At 41.1% G+C, this 16942-nt stretch overlaps 1 protein-coding gene across 2 annotated transcripts in view; it reads left to right on the top strand.

The window, feature by feature from the left end:
• The window catches only part of Atp7a (ATPase copper transporting alpha), a 110570-nt gene extending 102068 nt beyond the window's left edge, over positions 1 to 8502 (top strand). The window contains exons 20-24 of one of the 2 annotated variants that reach the window (XM_005369878.2): positions 155 to 297; positions 2026 to 2229; positions 2780 to 2897; positions 3993 to 4095; positions 4839 to 8502. In XM_005369878.2, the coding sequence (XP_005369935.1) occupies positions 155 to 297; positions 2026 to 2229; positions 2780 to 2897; positions 3993 to 4095; positions 4839 to 5115 (845 nt within the window). In that variant the 3' untranslated portion in view covers positions 5116 to 8502. The remainder of the gene's footprint in view (positions 1 to 154; positions 298 to 2025; positions 2230 to 2779; positions 2898 to 3992; positions 4096 to 4838) is intronic. The other variant, XM_026777421.1, reaches the window with a different exon arrangement.
• The last annotated feature ends 8440 nt before the right edge of the window (positions 8503 to 16942 follow it).

Raw genomic sequence — 16942 nt, 5'->3', positions numbered from 1 at the left:
GAGTGTGTGGTATAAAGTCTGTATGGATTAGGATGTTTTGAGTTAAACCAAGCCCTCAATGGCTTAACAGAGTTCATTTCTGTCTGAAATTTTATTCTGCTGTTTTGTTATTCCTCTTTCACCATAATCTGTTTTTCTGCTGCTCCTGTATTAGATGAGCTGTGTGGCTTGATAGCCATTGCTGATACTGTGAAACCTGAGGCAGAGCTGGCTGTCCACATTCTGAAATCTATGGGCTTAGAAGTAGTTCTGATGACTGGAGACAACAGTAAAACGGCTCGATCTATTGCTTCTCAGGTAATTCATCGGTTTACTTAGTTATTGGGATGTGCTAACATCTCATTCTCAATACACATTTTCTTTCTTCTGTTTAAGTGCTGAGAAAGTCACCTTACCTATTGTTTGCATTATCATCATGTAGCTATCCCTAACCGCTTAAAAACAATCAGTGTGGTATGGTGGAAGGACATTGTATGTTAGAGATGTGAAAAGGTATTTGCATAGCTTGCAGGATGTTTGAGTAGCATTGCTGAACACTGGTTTCTGTTGATGCTTCTGTTGAAATGATGCACATAGTTTTCAGCAGTGTGGCCAATCCTTCAGCATCTCCTGCTGTAAAAATGGCAGGAGCTGCATGCAGGTTCCTCTCTGATCCATTCTGGATGCCACCAGTGGGACTCTTTTCTTGGACATACCATTTGGCTTAACCCTACATTTGTTTCACTTCCAGCATTTTTATTAAAAAGCACTTAGAATGACTTCTCTCCTCTTCTAGTTTGTATGTATATAGGATGTGCATGTATGTGTGCGCGCATGTGCCACAGATTGTGTGCGTAGGTCAGAGGGTAAACTTGTGAAAGCTGGTTCTTTTCTTCATTGTGTGGGTTCTGGGGACTGAACTCTGGTTTTATTAAACTTGGTAAATACCTTTACCCACTGAACCATCTTGATGGCCCTCTTCTAGTAAGTAACAGAAGGAATATGTGAGTACATTCTTATGTAAGAATATGAAGGTTGTAAAGAATTTGTATCATTTTCCACATTCTCTGTCAAATTCTCCCACCTTACTTTCGTGTATGCATATACCTGTATCCAGGTATGTAGTTCTGCATTTCAGTACTAATTGGATCATTTTATAGTTTATTAAGTAGTTTTTATATATAATAATATTTCCTAGATCTTTTTTTTTTTTGTTTTGATATTTCGAGACAGGGTTTTTCTGTAGCTTTGGTGCCTGTCCCGGAACTAGCTCTTGTAGACCAGGCTGGCCTAGAACTCCCAGAGATCCGCTTGCCTCTGCCTCCCGAGTGCTGGGATTAAAGGCGTGCACCACCACCACCCAGCCCCTAGATCTTTGTTTATGTCTCGGTACATAAAATTATTTCATTCCTTCTAAACTGCTGCATAGAATTCTATAGTATGGATGAATCATAATTTATATTACCATTCCCCTACTAGTGGATGTTTAGGTGGTTTTGAATTTTTCATTTTTGAAAACTGGCAATAATAAATATTCTTGACATCTTTGGACATGAAAGAGTGTGTCTAGATATAGTTGAAAGCTGATTTTCCAGAGCAGATGATGTGTACACTTTGAATGCTCTTACCATGAAGACAGTGTCATTCTGTTCATAATAACAGTATACAAGATTGCTTATTGGCTGGAAAAATGGCTCAGCCATTAAGAGAACTAGCTGCTCTTGCAGAGAACCTAGGTTTGGCTCTCAGGGTAGTGTCTCACAACCATCTTTAACTCCAGTTTCAGGGTATACAGTATGCTCTTCTGACATCTGTGAGCATCAGGCACATGTCTGGTATGTTTACAAACATGCAGGGAAAACATTAAGAATAAATAAGTCTATTAAAAAATAATGTTCACTTCTCATTCTCAGTGAATATTTTCAGTCTTTTAAATGTAAGCATCTGGCAGGTTAAAAATGATGGCTCGTGATTCTAAGCTCAGCTTTGTTTGCAGTGTTTAATATTACTTCCTGAAATGAATTGAATTGATTTTTCTTCATATAGGTTGGCATTACTAAGGTGTTTGCTGAAGTTCTGCCTTCCCATAAAGTTGCTAAGGTGAAACAGCTTCAAGAGGAGGGAAAACGGGTAGCGATGGTAGGAGATGGAATCAATGATTCTCCAGCTCTGGCAATGGCAAATGTTGGAATTGCCATTGGCACAGGCACAGATGTAGCCATTGAAGCAGCCGATGTGGTTTTAATAAGGGTAAGTAAGTCCTGGAGCTCCAGTGGTACAGTCAGTTAGCAGGCAATACTCATACACTAGAGTAGGTCCTGTGGTCTGAGATCTGAGGAGTGAGCGATTGCCTGCCACGGTTAGTGGTAGTGCTGTAAAGCGTACTGTGTAGTGATCCTGCCCGGAGTCCCATGTTCCTTCCTAGCGATGAAGTCTGAGTTTGGAGTGGAGGTTACTGACATTCTCTCTCAGTCCAGCAACACAAATGAGAATCACAAGCTTCTGATATTAAAACAAGATTTAACAATAATATAACTCTCTACAACAATATTCACTGATGTTAGTTAAATATTCAATCCGTATACTTGCACACAAACCTGAAAACATTTTCAGAACCCTCAATTTTTTTTGAAAAACCTCTTCCAAACTTGACTCAAGGCTTAGCAGTATCTGAAATTTGTACTTAATTTACAGTATGTTCCAAGACATACCCAATCTCCATTGTACAGAGTGATGAGTAGAGGAGTTCCTAGTGACATTCGACTAGTCTCACTAATGTCGCCGACCTCTCTCTTCTCAGAATGACCTTCTGGATGTTGTAGCAAGTATCGACTTGTCAAGGAAGACAGTCAAGAGGATTCGAATCAATTTTGTCTTTGCTCTAATTTATAATCTGATTGGAATTCCCATCGCTGCTGGTATGTGATTCTTAACAGCTTTTACTTTTGTGGTTAAAGTCATTAGACACCTATCATATTGAAAGAATTAGGTTTAGTTTTGACCTTAGTTTTTGCATATACCTTGCTAATTTGGTGAGAGGTGATGTTAAAACCAGTAATATTCAATGAAGTTTATTACAGCCTAAGAATTTGTAAACATTTTGATACTTTAAAATTTTTTCCCTTCAATATTATAATTTGAAAAAATTCATACCTAGGTAAACATTGAAAAAGTAGTACAGAAAATCTGTACCTACACATCTGCACACACACAATTAAAAGGAAAATAAAAGGACTGTGCAGTGGTGGTACACTTTTTTAATCCCAGTACTCAGGAAGCAGAGACAGGTGGGTCTCTCTAAGTTCAAGGCCAGCCTTGTCTACAGAGTAAGTTCCAGTACTTCTAAGGTTACACAGAGAAACCCTGTTTCAAAAAAACCAACAAATTGACAAATAAATCTATTGAAAACAAATGTGTCTTGACATGGTGGCTCACATTTGTAATTCCAGCATTTGAGAGGCAAAGGCAGGAGGATAGCAAAAGTTTAAGGTCAGCCTGGCTATATATCATGTTCCAGGTATCAGAACTACCATAGCAAGACATTGAAAAACATAGATTGATAGATGGGCAGATAGACAGAGAGACAAATAGATTTAAAATTTTAAGTTAAAAAAGTTGGGTCAGGTATGATGCTGCATACCAATTTAATCCCAGCATGTATGCAATTCTCTGTGAGTTGAGGCCAGCTAGGGCTTCATAGTAAGATGCTATCTTACAAAAAGAAAGTATGCAGAAAAAAGAAAAGAAAAGGCATGTGTGTGTGTGAATTAGTCGAGTATGAGCTCCGGTACACTAGAGAACCGAGGACTACCTATAACTAACAGGATGCACCCCTGGGAAATTCTGAAACATGAGTAAATGGGGACAAGAATATTCACGAGAGCACTCACTCTACTAAGAAAAAAATGACAGCAACACAAATCTCTACAACCAAGAGGATAAAATGCTGAAGAAGTAAGAACATAAATTGTGCATATGTTATAAATGTGTTGATAATTCAAATTTGTTTCCAGGAGTTTTTCTGCCCATTGGTTTGATTTTGCAACCATGGATGGGATCCGCAGCAATGGCTGCTTCATCTGTTTCTGTAGTACTTTCTTCCCTTTTTCTCAAACTGTAAGTATGGTGACTTGCTCATCATTTTCTCAATAGGTTTGATTCTTATATTGATGAGCATACCCAAGTAGTTGTGTGCGTGCGTGTGTGCATGTACCTGTGTGCACAATGTGTGTGGCGGTCAGAGGTCGCCATCAGGTGTCTTATATTTTCTTTACGTTATATTTTGAGGCAGAGTCTCTGACTGGACCCAGGGTTCACCAGTTTAGCTAGACTGAGCTGAGCCCCCAGATTCTTCCTGCTTTGCTTTCCTAGCACTAGATCACAGGTACAGGCACCACACCCAGCTTTGATGTGAGTGCTGGGGATCCTAACTCAGGTTCTCATTCCTGTACAGCAATCACTTTATCTGCTGAGTCGTCTTCCCAGACTCCTAAACAATTCTTAAGAATTATTAGGGAAAAATTAATAAATATAGTATGAGTGGTGTGTGTGGTGGTGCACACTTGTATTCTCAGAACTTAGAGGAAGGGGCGATAGAATCAAATTTTCCAGGCTAAGCTACATAGTAAAGACCCTGTCTCAAAACAAAAAGAAAAAGCTAAGTAGTTATCATTTTATGTGGTGTATGCATTACAGACATAAGCCCAAGTGGGACTTTGTATTATGTGACACCACGAAGTTCATTTCAGGCAACTTTCTTAGCGATAGCCACCTTTGCACATCTTCATACTGGGCAAGTATTTGTTTGTGCATACAACAAGCATCTAGTTAACATTTGGTTGCTTTTAATATATGTTTAGTTACAGGAAACCAACTTATGACAATTATGAGTTGGGTGCCCGAAGACACGCAGGACAGAGGAGTCCTTCAGAAATCAGCGTTCACGTTGGAATAGATGATGCTTCCAGAAATTCTCCGAGACTGGGCTTGCTGGACCGGATTGTCAATTACAGCAGAGCCTCCATAAACTCACTACTGTCTGACAAACGCTCCCTCAACAGTATTGTTACTAGTGAACCTGACAAGCACTCACTTCTAGTGGGAGACTTCCGGGAAGATGATGACACCACACTGTAAAAGGTCTCAGGGGATGCTGCTAGTTGAAGTTCATGTGCACTGATGGAGCACGTACATTGTCATGGAAGGATCTTATGTCAGTCTCATGCTCTTATGTGCAGGATTCTATCTGAGTTGTATTTGTTAATGGCAAAAATAGATTTCTCAGGGCAAGAGCTCTGAACCTGGCATTATCCAAAACAAATTCCCAGCAGTTTTGTTTTACTAGGGATAGAGGATAGAGCAGCAAGTTTAGAACAAACTCCACAGTTAGAGGTTGCTGACTTGCTGCTAATATGGCAAATCATTTTTATTTGACCAAAAAAGTGCCCAAAGACAGGATGATTAAAAAATGTGAAGATTTGAGAGCATGACCTTGAGGATATTCTTGAGCCTGTATCCTTGCCCCAATGGGAAGCAATGGCTTTCAAAGCACTGTACAAAGCATCTAGTTTAGAAGGAAAACAGTTGCAACTGTTTCAAAATAGATGTGCCTTATTTATTGTGGGTTTGCTTTCACCTCATAATGCCTGCGTCCTTGTCCTTTAGTTTCTAAGAGCCCCAGGATGGCTTTTGTCACCTTTCAAGTAAACCAAGTTTAGGTGATTTTTCCTTGATTAAAATCACTGACTTGAGGCAGGAGGATTGCGAGTTCAAAACCAGCCTGGACTATATACACTAAGACCCTATCTCAAAACATTTTTGTAACTGACATTTTTCTGAAATCTTCTCTTATTTTATTGTGTCACTCAGAAGACCTTAGAGAGTGCAGAGTTCTCTACCCTTCTGTTTCCCCACTGCTGTCAGAAATCACTGACTCTTCAGTTTGCCTAGCTCTGGGATAGCATTCAGCTCTCTCCTGATGAGTTCAGCTTTGTTCCTGGTGGAGCCTGTCCCTCAGTTCCAGGCTAGAAACTTACCATTTGAGCCTCTTTCACAGAAAAGTTCTTCAAAGATTGACACTAATATTTTAACATATATGGGCTGTATAAAAGTACCTGAACTCACTAAATCTTCTTTTGGGATACAATCACTTGGCTGGTATATTATAATTTAATAAAAATTTAGTTACCTCTTATGTTTTAGATAACTTATCAAAATGATTTTTAAATATACTATCATACAAAGCTGCTTTTATCAAAACACACAGCAAGCTGTAATATAGAAATAAGAAAATCTCTGGTTTGTGATATCTTATAGTCAATATTTTTCTCTTGTTCAAAACATTTGCGTTTATAAACTAACTCCTAATCTTTTATTTGCATGCTATACTTTAAGCACATTGCCTATCTTATATGATTTGTGCTCCGAAAATGTTCATTTGTCCTTTTCAGGTCAATATTGAATATAAAAAAAATCATTTTTATAGAGCAGAGTATAAAGTGAAAAGGAGAATGGGATTCTTCCATTCCATCTCTTTTCTCTCTTATTCCTTCACACCTCCCAGAAACGTTTACATTCTTCAGAGCTGTCTTTCCAGACTTGGGGAAGACCTAACTTCTCTCTTAGCTATCGTAAAGAGGTGAGACTTTTGATGAAGGTGCTATTAGTCTAGAAAGGCAAACCTGTTTTAATAAAGTGCAAATGAGCTTATGTGTTTAAACTCCATTTTAGACCAATCCCTATGCCATCTTAAGAATTGGAGTTTGAATATTTGTTTCTTAATTCTAGCAACCCATCATAACATAACTTGTTGACTCCTAGAAGAAACAGCTAATGCTAGAGATGTACAATTGACTTTTCTTGCTCTGGACCCAAACTGAGAATAGAAGTCCTCCAGCTCTCAGCCAGTTACCCTTCTGTTACACATGTATAATTGAGCCCTCCTCTTGCCTCCACATCATGTTGTAGGACAGTGAGAATAGCATTTCACTTCTCACTACCAGAAAAATGTGTTTGAGAGAGGCTGTATTCCTAGAAGAGGGAGTTTATTTAGAGAGGGATCAAGCACATTGCTTTCAGTTGGTCACTAACTTTAGATAATGTGTTACTGTTGAGAACAGGTTCTATAAGAATGTTCATATGTATATACACATATCATACATGGAGAGAGAGAGAGAGAGAGAGAGAGAGAGAGAGAGAGAGAGAGAGAGAGCCTTCAGAAAGAAAATGGGTTTCTATTTGCATCTGTTTTGAGGTTCTTTACACTTTCTTTGCCACTCGTCTATACTCAATCAGCAACCATTCTCTTTGTCAGAAGGCACCGTGGACACTTTGTTGTCCAGTGCTTGATGTAGACTCAGCTAGGAGGCACCTTTATCTTAATTATCCAAAGATGCCTTTTGAATTTAAAGATTAAAACACAACTAGAGTATTTACTATTGTAGTTTTAAAAGTATAGTTGTCAGGTGTGAAATAGAAATGTCGCTTTTCCTACTTTAGTATCAACATTTTAGGAAGTTAAATTTGATGCCTTATGAACAAATAATTTTATATTATGCTTTAATTTTTTAAAAAATTATTCTTCATTCATATATACAGAATGTTTGAAATAGCACTATAGATAAGATGTTTCCAAAAATGTGAGTGTGCATATCTTTTCTGTACACAGCTTAAAATCAAAAAGATGTGTAGTAGAGGATTTTCCCATTACTTGTGGATTCTGTTTTAAAGTTATTTTCTTAATATTTATTTTACTCTATCTTGTTATTTTCTTTGAATGAGGCATCTGGTTACAGGTTATTTTTTTTTAAAAAATATACATTCCTGATATCACTCCTTTGGATTATTTTGTTTTCTGTACTTAAAAACAATTTCTTTACCAAATATAAAAATATAGATCCATGCCAAATCATTACCAACTTTTATGCTGACTCTCTTGAGTCCTTTGATCTGGTAATGCGTAAAAAGATAAAACAAAAAGCATGAATTCTTATTTCTCAGTCACCTGAGCTTTTTAATGACATTGATAATAATAAATGCCTTTTGTAGCCAGAACCAGGTGTCTCAACCTTGTGTTTTTAAAGAAATGTTTAGTCATGTATTGTAAAACTTTGGTTAGTATCCAAAACAGGAGCGGACAACTTTGTGCAATATTTGTTTGCTGTAGTCTAGTTTGTTTTTCTCATGCGCATGTAAATTGATATTTCTGCCGAAGATGTGCCTTCAACTTTATAATTATAGTGTTGTAAAAAAAGTGTTGTCAAGTGTCACTGTGTTAAATCATCCAGCCCCCTCCGCCAGCAGCTCCATACTACCCTCGTTGTGTTATTTGGGGTTTTTTGGATGCTGTTTCAGCTGTAAATCCATGATGCACCAAGATCAGAGGCAGCAGCACACATTTAGGTGGGAGGACAAAATCTATTGACCTTCAGATCTTACTCACCTGCCACTATCACCTAATGAGAATGAGAAACAGGAATGTGCATGGCCTCTTCTTTGTAGTGTCTAATAAATTCTTGATATGATGTCTACCCTAAATGAGCTTTTCTTGATTTGGGGGAGCCCTGAGTGGTGGTGTGGAGATCCAATTTATGTCATGAACTTTTCCTGGGGAGATAGGAGTAAGTGCCTACTCATCCCCAATAGGGCACCAAGAACAAACCAAAGTAATGAATCCACCCAAGTCCAGTTTGGTGAACCAGTGAGTTTATTGGGCTTACTACAGGCACGTAGGTGATCCCAAAACAGCTTCATTAATTAAAGTCTCAGACCACAGCTGCTTTATCACCTCCTGAGACCACATGCAGCTGGGCAGAACATGCACAGCTGGGTGGGAGGTGCAGGAGCCAATGGCTGAAATCTAAGCAGAGGATCTAAGGACACTCCCCACCCCTTCTGGGAGAGAATGACTGGCCAGCTCTTGGGACTCTTGAGTAGGCACAGCTGCCGTGCTTGAAAGACAGCATTCAACACCACCCAGCATGCATTCCCTTGAATGCATTCATGCCCTTGAATTTAATAGTGTGGTTTTCTTTTTTTTTTAATCTCACTTTTGAGAACTGATTCCTACCATCCACATCAAATACCTGGGATAATTTAGTCAGCAAAGGAAAGCTAACCAGCAAGATTAACATCTCGGATTTTTTTTTTTTTTTTTTTTTTTTTTTGTCTAGGACTGAGTTTCTCAAGAATAGCCTTGGCTGTTCTGGAACTCTCTCTGTAGACCACGCCGGCCTCAAACTTAGCGATCCACCTGCCTCTGCCTTTGAAGTACTAGAATTAAAGGCGTGCCCCACCACCGCCCAGTTTGGGATTTTACTCACATTTCTTTTCCCATCCCTTTACTCCCTGATTCGGAAGTGACAGCAGCAGTGCAGTCAGTAAAGTTTCAAAACTTTCCAGATTTACCAAGCTGACCAAGCCTTTGTGCTGGAAATGCTAGATTTTAAGACTCAAAGGTCCTCATAGAACGAGGATAGAGACAAGTAGAGTTGTCTTTCTGCTTTCAGTAGGACCTACACGTCTTGCTGTGCATTTTTATCTCTCAGTTTGTGGACACAGATCATGAATTGCAAGGGAGTTAGAAAAGGGAAGGCGCCTTTGTTTGTTGTTTTAAGACAGCTCTGCTACTAGCCTTAGCTGTCCTGGAACTCTCCACTTAGACCATGGTTGGCCTTGAACTCACAGAGATCCACTTCTCTCTGCTGGGTTTAAGGGTCTGTACTGACTGGAAAGGAAAGCTCTTGGCCAGGTTGAAAGAGCTAGGAAACAGCAGCAGTCATAAGCAGCTGAAAATCAACCATTTCTGTACAATTAGTATCTCCTTGGAAAAGTCTGAAATTGACTGAACAGCCTTTGGCATTCTGGACCTATTGCCCTCAAGTGATTTCACACTTTTAATTGTCATCACCCTTGGTGCTCCTCAGAAGCCCAATACTAATCTGTAAACCAAAGTGCTGTCCTCACCCAGTCAAAACTCCCAATTTCTTCACTGCTAAGTATAATAACCAACTTTGACAGAAAGGTTGGGATGAACTCAATTCATTCGAAAGGACCAATGACTTTCAGAGCTTGCCAGAGGTGTTGGCAATTCATTTGAAAAGCATGCTCTACGATCCAAATGACTATCACTACTGAAATGACAAACAGACCATGTATGTGGAAGAGATTATTTGGGGCTGGTATGATGATCTAGCTGGGCATGGTGGCTCACACCTGTTATTTCAGCACTCCAGAAGCAGAGGCAGGAGAATGCCATGTGCTTGAGTAGCTGTACTTACATAGTGAGTTAGGCCAGCTTGGGCTACAGAGTGAGAGCATGTTGTGATATCCCGTTAATATCTTACAATCTACAAAATGAGAACAATTCTGTCTACCTTGTGGAATTGTGATGCTTACCAAGAACGGAAGTTCCTTTTTTAGGAGACAGAGTTGGTGTTTATTAAAGGTAATTTAAAATAGATTTTAAGCCTGAGAGTTATGAGAAAAGGGGGTACTGTAGAAGAAAGTAGGACACACCCTAGAGCATGGGTGTGGACTTCTGTAAGAAAGAAAGGAAAGGGTATAGCAAAAACGGTGGTTTCTCTTCCTTTCCCTGAGCATAAGGAAAGAAACTGGTCTTGCCCCTTGGCCTGTAGGTCCTTTGTTGGTATAGAGCTGTTAGAGTTGTTAATTCTGTACACCACAAAGTTTCCCTTGCCTTTAAGAAACCTTCCTATAGTGTGACTTAAAGGACACCAAAATGGCAGTCTCCTTGCCCCACATACGCCCAGCATCAGTCATTCGCTTTGGGGTGCTTAAATTTAACATTGTTAGCTTTCCCTTTTCTTCCACAGTTTTTGTTCTTCATGTATATGCCAGTTCCACTAAAATAACACTGCTATGTTGAACTATGATGGAGTACATTTCTATATTTAATACCATAATTCTTAATAGACTAACAACCTCTGTTTAAAAAAAAAATGTGTTTGTTCCTTTGGAAGTTGAACCACTGCAATAAGTAAAAGAGAATACGGGTGCATAGAAAGAACACCTATTAGGAAAGAGACCACCCCAGCCATAGGCAGCCTTGATGGCATCCCAAAGGGAATGAGATTGACCCTTCAGTTTCAAGAATGTTAGAAGAGTTATAGCATCATATCATAGGCACCACGATGGGATCTTGAAGAGAGAAAGCACTTCTGATTCCAAAGAGCAAAGGTGCATGTCTTGTTCTTACCAGTTTTCAGAGTGGGGTGGGCAATTAAGTTCCATGCTATATGACCTTGGCTTCATGCTACAAGTCAGGAAATCACTGATAAGGTCTGACTATGACCCAAGTCTGTCTTGGGTCTGAGCAGTAGGGAAAGCTGTCTGTTCTTAGGGTGGACCCAAGCTATACTCAAGCTATCGCCCCACCCCAGACTGAATGAACCAGAGCCTGCCTATTGACAGAGTCCCAGATGGTGTGTATAAGCATGAATTTTAGCAGCCACAAGGTCAAACCAAGGAAGATCAGAAATTCAAGGCTAGCCTTGAGTGCAGATTTTGCTGGGACTACATTACTGTCAAAGAAATGAAGGAAGGAAAGAGGGAAAAGAAAACGCTGCCCAGCACTTAGAAGGAAGAGGCAGAAGCCATCCTAAGATCCTCTTCCTTTCTCCAAAAGAAAACACCCACAAAAAGGAGTTAGTACATTACAACAGTGACTCTCACTGTGTCTTGGGGTGAAGTAGAAATATTTATAAATCTGCCGAGGACCCGCCTTCAGTAGTGGCTATTCGTTTTTCTCCCTTTCTCCTAGGAGCTCTGGATAGAATCTACATTTAAAATTTGCCCAGATAGTTCTGTTAAAATGAAAGCTTTTTATTCTTCCATTTATTCAATAAATATTGGATATCATTGTGTAGGAGGCACTGTTCCAAATGCTGATCATACACTAGAGCATAAAACATTAAAAACAAAAACCATAGCATTGCCCCCAGGGATCTTAGATTTTGGTGTAGTAAGACAAATAAATGATTAACAAAATATTTACTATGATAAATGACAATAATTTGTATTAGTTTTCTGTCACTGTGCTAAAATATGTGGCAGGGAATCTATTCATTTATGGAGGGGGGAGTAGACAGACCCTTCTGGTGAGTGGAAACCATCTTTGATGTTTTGGGGAGCTCTTTCCCACCCTCCTCCAAGAATGGAATGGGCAGACAGCATACAGAACAAATGGGAGCTACTTTGCTGTCACTATGGGATTACAACCATTAAATGAGTGAAACAACTTAAAATTGATTGTCATGTGAGGTGTAAATGGAGCAAATTTGAACTCAGTGATGCTAGGTGAGCACAAGGGATGCTAGGTGAGAGCTGTTGCACCTCAGAGAAGTGTTGAACTCCAAAGCTCTGGAAGGTGCTGGAGTGCCTATGAGAGCAAGTCTGCAGGCTGGCAAACTTCTCCAGCCGCTGATCTCGGAAGTGGTGGGTGGCTGCCACACCTTGAGCCTGGAAACTACTTCAGAATTTTTGTCAGAATCTGATATGTGGAGTTTTGGAGACTGAGACAGGCATGAGGAACCCCCTCTGCCTGCAGTTGCTCTGAAGCCCTAGAGATGTCAAATTTTTGAGGGGCAGTAGGCGCTGATTGGCTGATTATCTTATCAATCAGGGAAGAACTGTCAAAAACTACCAGCAGTTCCCGTTATTGTGGTGATCATTGTAAGTCTCCAACTGCTCTTTTTCCAGCCTGGTAGTGCTTGGGCAGGAATCTCTGCCTTGGGAAACATTTTAGGTACAAATTATAGTAACCACCATGGGGAAAAATGAACAGAGGGGACACAAAGAATACTACAGGGGACTGGCTATTTAAGGTGTTCATGGATTGAACCTAAGGAACCTAGTAGAAATCTGGCGTTTGAGAAAACCTTTGAAATAAATGTGGGGAGTTTGCCATGAAGAGACAAAGGAGAGGACCACTAGAGGAAGATGCTATATGGGGCACATATTTTCAAAGACTTCTGCTGTTTATCCGAAATTCAAATCGAAAAGGATACCTTGTTACTTGATCTGTCAGCCATACCTCGGAGACCACAGCATTAATCGTGACAAATGGAAGCGCAGGCAGCTCAGACGGGGTGCTAGCAGTGAAGGTGCTTCCCGGTCCCTGATTTGATTAGAAGGAAGGAGAGAGAAGAGTCAAGGACAGTTCCAAGGTTTCTGAAGTATTAGAAAGGCTATGGCCAGGCATAGTGGCGCACACCTTTAATCCCAGTACTCAAGAAGCATAGGCAGCTGGATCTTTGAGAGTTCAAAGCCAGCCTCGTTTATATAGTGAGTTCTAAGATAGCTACTTAGAGAGACCCTGTCACCAAAAAAAAAAAAAAAGGTGGTGGTTAATCGGGTGTGATAGGACACACCTGTAGTCTCAGCTACTAGCAGAAGTGGCTGCTTGAACCTGGAAGTTCAAGGCTAGCCTGGGCAACAAATAGTGAGAAATTGTCTCAAACAAACAAGGCTGGGGCTGCCACTTACTAAAATGGGGAAGACTGTAGGTAGAATGGTTTAGATTTGGGGACAGAAGAGAAAGAGAGGTGTAATTTTGATGTATCCATAGGTATCCCATAGGAGATATTAAATAAGCAACTGGCTATATACAGTTCAAATTGTTTGATATATAGAATACAAGTTCAGTATATGACCAGGCAAGCACATGGTACGCAGACATCATGCAGACAAAACGCCCATACACATTTAAGAAAAACAACAAAATCTTACATTTTCCCCCAATTTAAATGGATAAGATTCATTTTACATACCATACTACTTTTCTTTGTGATGAGGATTGAACTCTGGGCCTTGTGTGTCCTAGGAAAGCACCCTGTCACTGAGCAACATCCCTGACCCTTTGGTTCTGATCTGAGGTTGACCTCAATTTGAGGTCCTCCTGTTTCAGTTAACAGAGACTCAGGTGAGTTGTGTATGAGTGAATTCCAAGCAGCTGCAATTAGAGGTATGAGCCACTGGGCTTGGCTGCCATACTTCTGTCCCCTTCCTCCACATAATCCAAGTAGTTTCTAGTTTATAGCTAAAGGAAACCAAGTTCTCAGTTCATAATTGTGATGACTTCTTACCAAAGCACCAACTTTGGTAAACTTGAACTATAGTTCTTAGAACCGTGTCCTGTCATATGCCAGAAAACTCATTTTGCAAGAGGTTCGAAAAGCAGAAGTGAAACAAGCTCTCCACTGTGCTCTATTTAGTTATTCTGGGAAAGTGACTTGCCTGGAGCACCAAGGTGGACTGCACACGCTGTTGCTGGCCCCTGGGGCTCACCGTGGTGTAGGTGGCACCTGGGCCCACAGTTCGTTAGCCACCACTAAAGCCCCTCTAACCGATTGTGCAGCTGCAGACCTGTGATGAAGACACCACCTTCTCTTCTCTCTCTGCCACCCACAGCAGCTGGCAGACTGTGCCAGCCACATTTCTCCTTAGCATCCTGGCCTCACGGCAGCTTAAGTACACGTGTTTCTGTGCAAGGAAGAAGGCCAATCTCAAGAGAGACAAATTGGAAGAGAAAAAATGCTTCCATTGGGAGATTTTCATATTTCAATGTGCCATTTCAATAAGCAATGCTTTTTGTTGTTTTTCTTTTCCTAATGAAATCTGTAATTCTCCACTTAGGGGCAATGTATGGTAATGTTGTGGTAGAGGCCTGTGGTGGTTTGAAAGAGAATGACCCCCATAGGCTCACAGGGAGTGGCACTATCAGGAGCCACGGCTTTGTTGGAGTAGGTGTGGCTTTGTTGGAGAAAGTGAGTCACTGGGGGTGGGGTTTGAAGTGTCAGGTGCTCAAACCAGACCTGTCGGGGGGATATTTGGTCACACTGTGAACCTCGAGTTTTCATTTGCATTAAGTTAATAAAATTAACCTTGGGTCAGGAAGCTATGTTAGCAACTAGTTGACAGAAAGTAATCATAGAACATTAAGAGGGCATCTGGGAGAGATAAAGAGACAAAGGAATTAGTAGGGTGGGGTTTGGAGTGTTGCAGCTTTTTCTGGTTTGGCAAAGCAGAAGCATGGGTTTTTCAGAGATGGCAGCAAGGAGGGAAGGTTAGCTAATTGCAACCCAGCCTTTCTGAGCTTACAGGTTCTCACCACGGCCTTTGAATCTCAAGTCTTATTCATAAACAGAACGGTAGAGATTTAGTGAACGCTACCTTTAGCAGCAGCTACAGGGCCGGTGCCTGCAGGAACAGCATTCTTGCCAGGCTGCGAGACCACTGCTAGAGAAGCAGTCTGGTAACTGCAGAATTGTAATTGGCTGCCTGAGATAGCAGCAGATTAAGGTGCAGCCATTGTGCCAAAGTTAAAACGACACAGACCCAGTATGGCAGTCTCTATCTGTTGCTGCAGATTCAGATGGACTGCTCTCCGATTCCTCTCCAGCACCACGGTTACCTGCACGATGTCATGTTTCCTGCCACGACAATAATGAACTATACCTCTAAACTGTTAGCCAGGCCCAATGAAATGTTTTCCTTTATAAAAGTTGCCATAGGCATGGTGTCTCCTCACAGCACTAGAAACCCTAACTAAGATAGTACCCTTTGAGATTTTTCAAAGCTCAGCAGAAAGTGCTTTTTCCCCTGTGGCTGAGTGACTGAGGTCATGAAATTTAGCCGCCACTAATTTTTCACTCTGGAGACAGTCCCCACTCACAGATCACCACCCTCTGAAAGGCATCGGCTTGGCTGGCTACAGCATTTGCGTTAGGAAAGTAGCGCATGTTGGGGTGGGGAGTATAGCTAAGGAAGAGCACAAACTAAACCTGATGAGGCCTTGATTCACAGAGCCATAAAAGCCCAACTCTGTCCACAACAATATTTTAAAAGGGACTGTGTTTTTCTGTACAAGCCAGCTCTCCTGAAGGAAAGAAATTGGGCAGCCAGCAAGTTGTATAGGTGCAGAGTCAGAAGCAATATCCTTTCTCCATGCTTTGGGACCGTGCGGGAGATATGGTTGAGACGAGTATAACAGGAGTCACAGAACTTCCTGTCAAATGCTTCGTGGGAAGAAAGTCGCATTTGCTCCAGCTACAGGCTTACCCTGTCATCTCCACTACACTTGCTTATCAGCAGATGAATGCCTTTGCAGCAGGCTGCTCTTGGATGTGTTGTCCTTCCTGCTTGCTGCTCTAAGGTCACCATCTGCAGGGGCTGTGTGAAAGTGACCTTTAGAAGCTCCCTTCTTCTGGCTCATCTAAGATCTAAGGGCCTGCCCATTGGGGTCTGTTTCTCATCACTAGATATAGCTTTTTACCTTGAGAATAGCCAGGGAACAGGGAAGTGAGACAAGAAATGAGGAACGCACAATCTATCCTTTGATATGGCAGAATAATAAAATATGTATTAGGGATTGTCATCAGAGAGGCTTCCCCTGGCTGCTGATGGGAGCAGATATAGAGACCCACAGCCAGATATTAGGTGGAGCTTGGGAACCCAGCAGAAGGGGTGGGGGATTGTAGGAGCCAGAGTGGTGGAGGACACCAGAAGAACACAGCCCATAGATCAACTAAGCAAGGTTCATAGGGGCTCATCTATTGCCTCTGCATGTATGCTATGGTTGTGTAGCTTGGAGCTTTTGTGGAACTCCTTCCTAATAGTGGGAGTAGGTGTATCTCTAACTCTTTTGCCTGCTCTTGGGATTATTTTCCTCCTACTGGGTTGCCTTATCCAGGCTTGATATGAGGGTATGTGCCTAGTCTTACTGTGTCTTGTTAGGCTAGGTATGGTGGATATCAATCACTGTGAGGCCTGCTTTTTGTCTGAAGGGAAATGGAGGAAGAGTAGATCGGGTAGATCTGGGGGAGAGAGAATGTGGTAGCGGGGCAGGGGTGGGAGGAATGGATGGAGGGAAAACCGCAGTTGAGATGTGTTGTATGATAGAAGAATAAATAAAAATAAAATAATAAAAATAGTGATAATGCCGGGC

The sequence above is a fragment of the Microtus ochrogaster genome, unplaced genomic scaffold (genome assembly GCF_000317375.1).
Source record: "Microtus ochrogaster isolate Prairie Vole_2 unplaced genomic scaffold, MicOch1.0 UNK65, whole genome shotgun sequence".
NCBI classification, from domain to species: domain Eukaryota; kingdom Metazoa; phylum Chordata; class Mammalia; order Rodentia; family Cricetidae; genus Microtus; species Microtus ochrogaster.
This window is presented reverse-complemented; position numbering and strand designations above follow the sequence as displayed.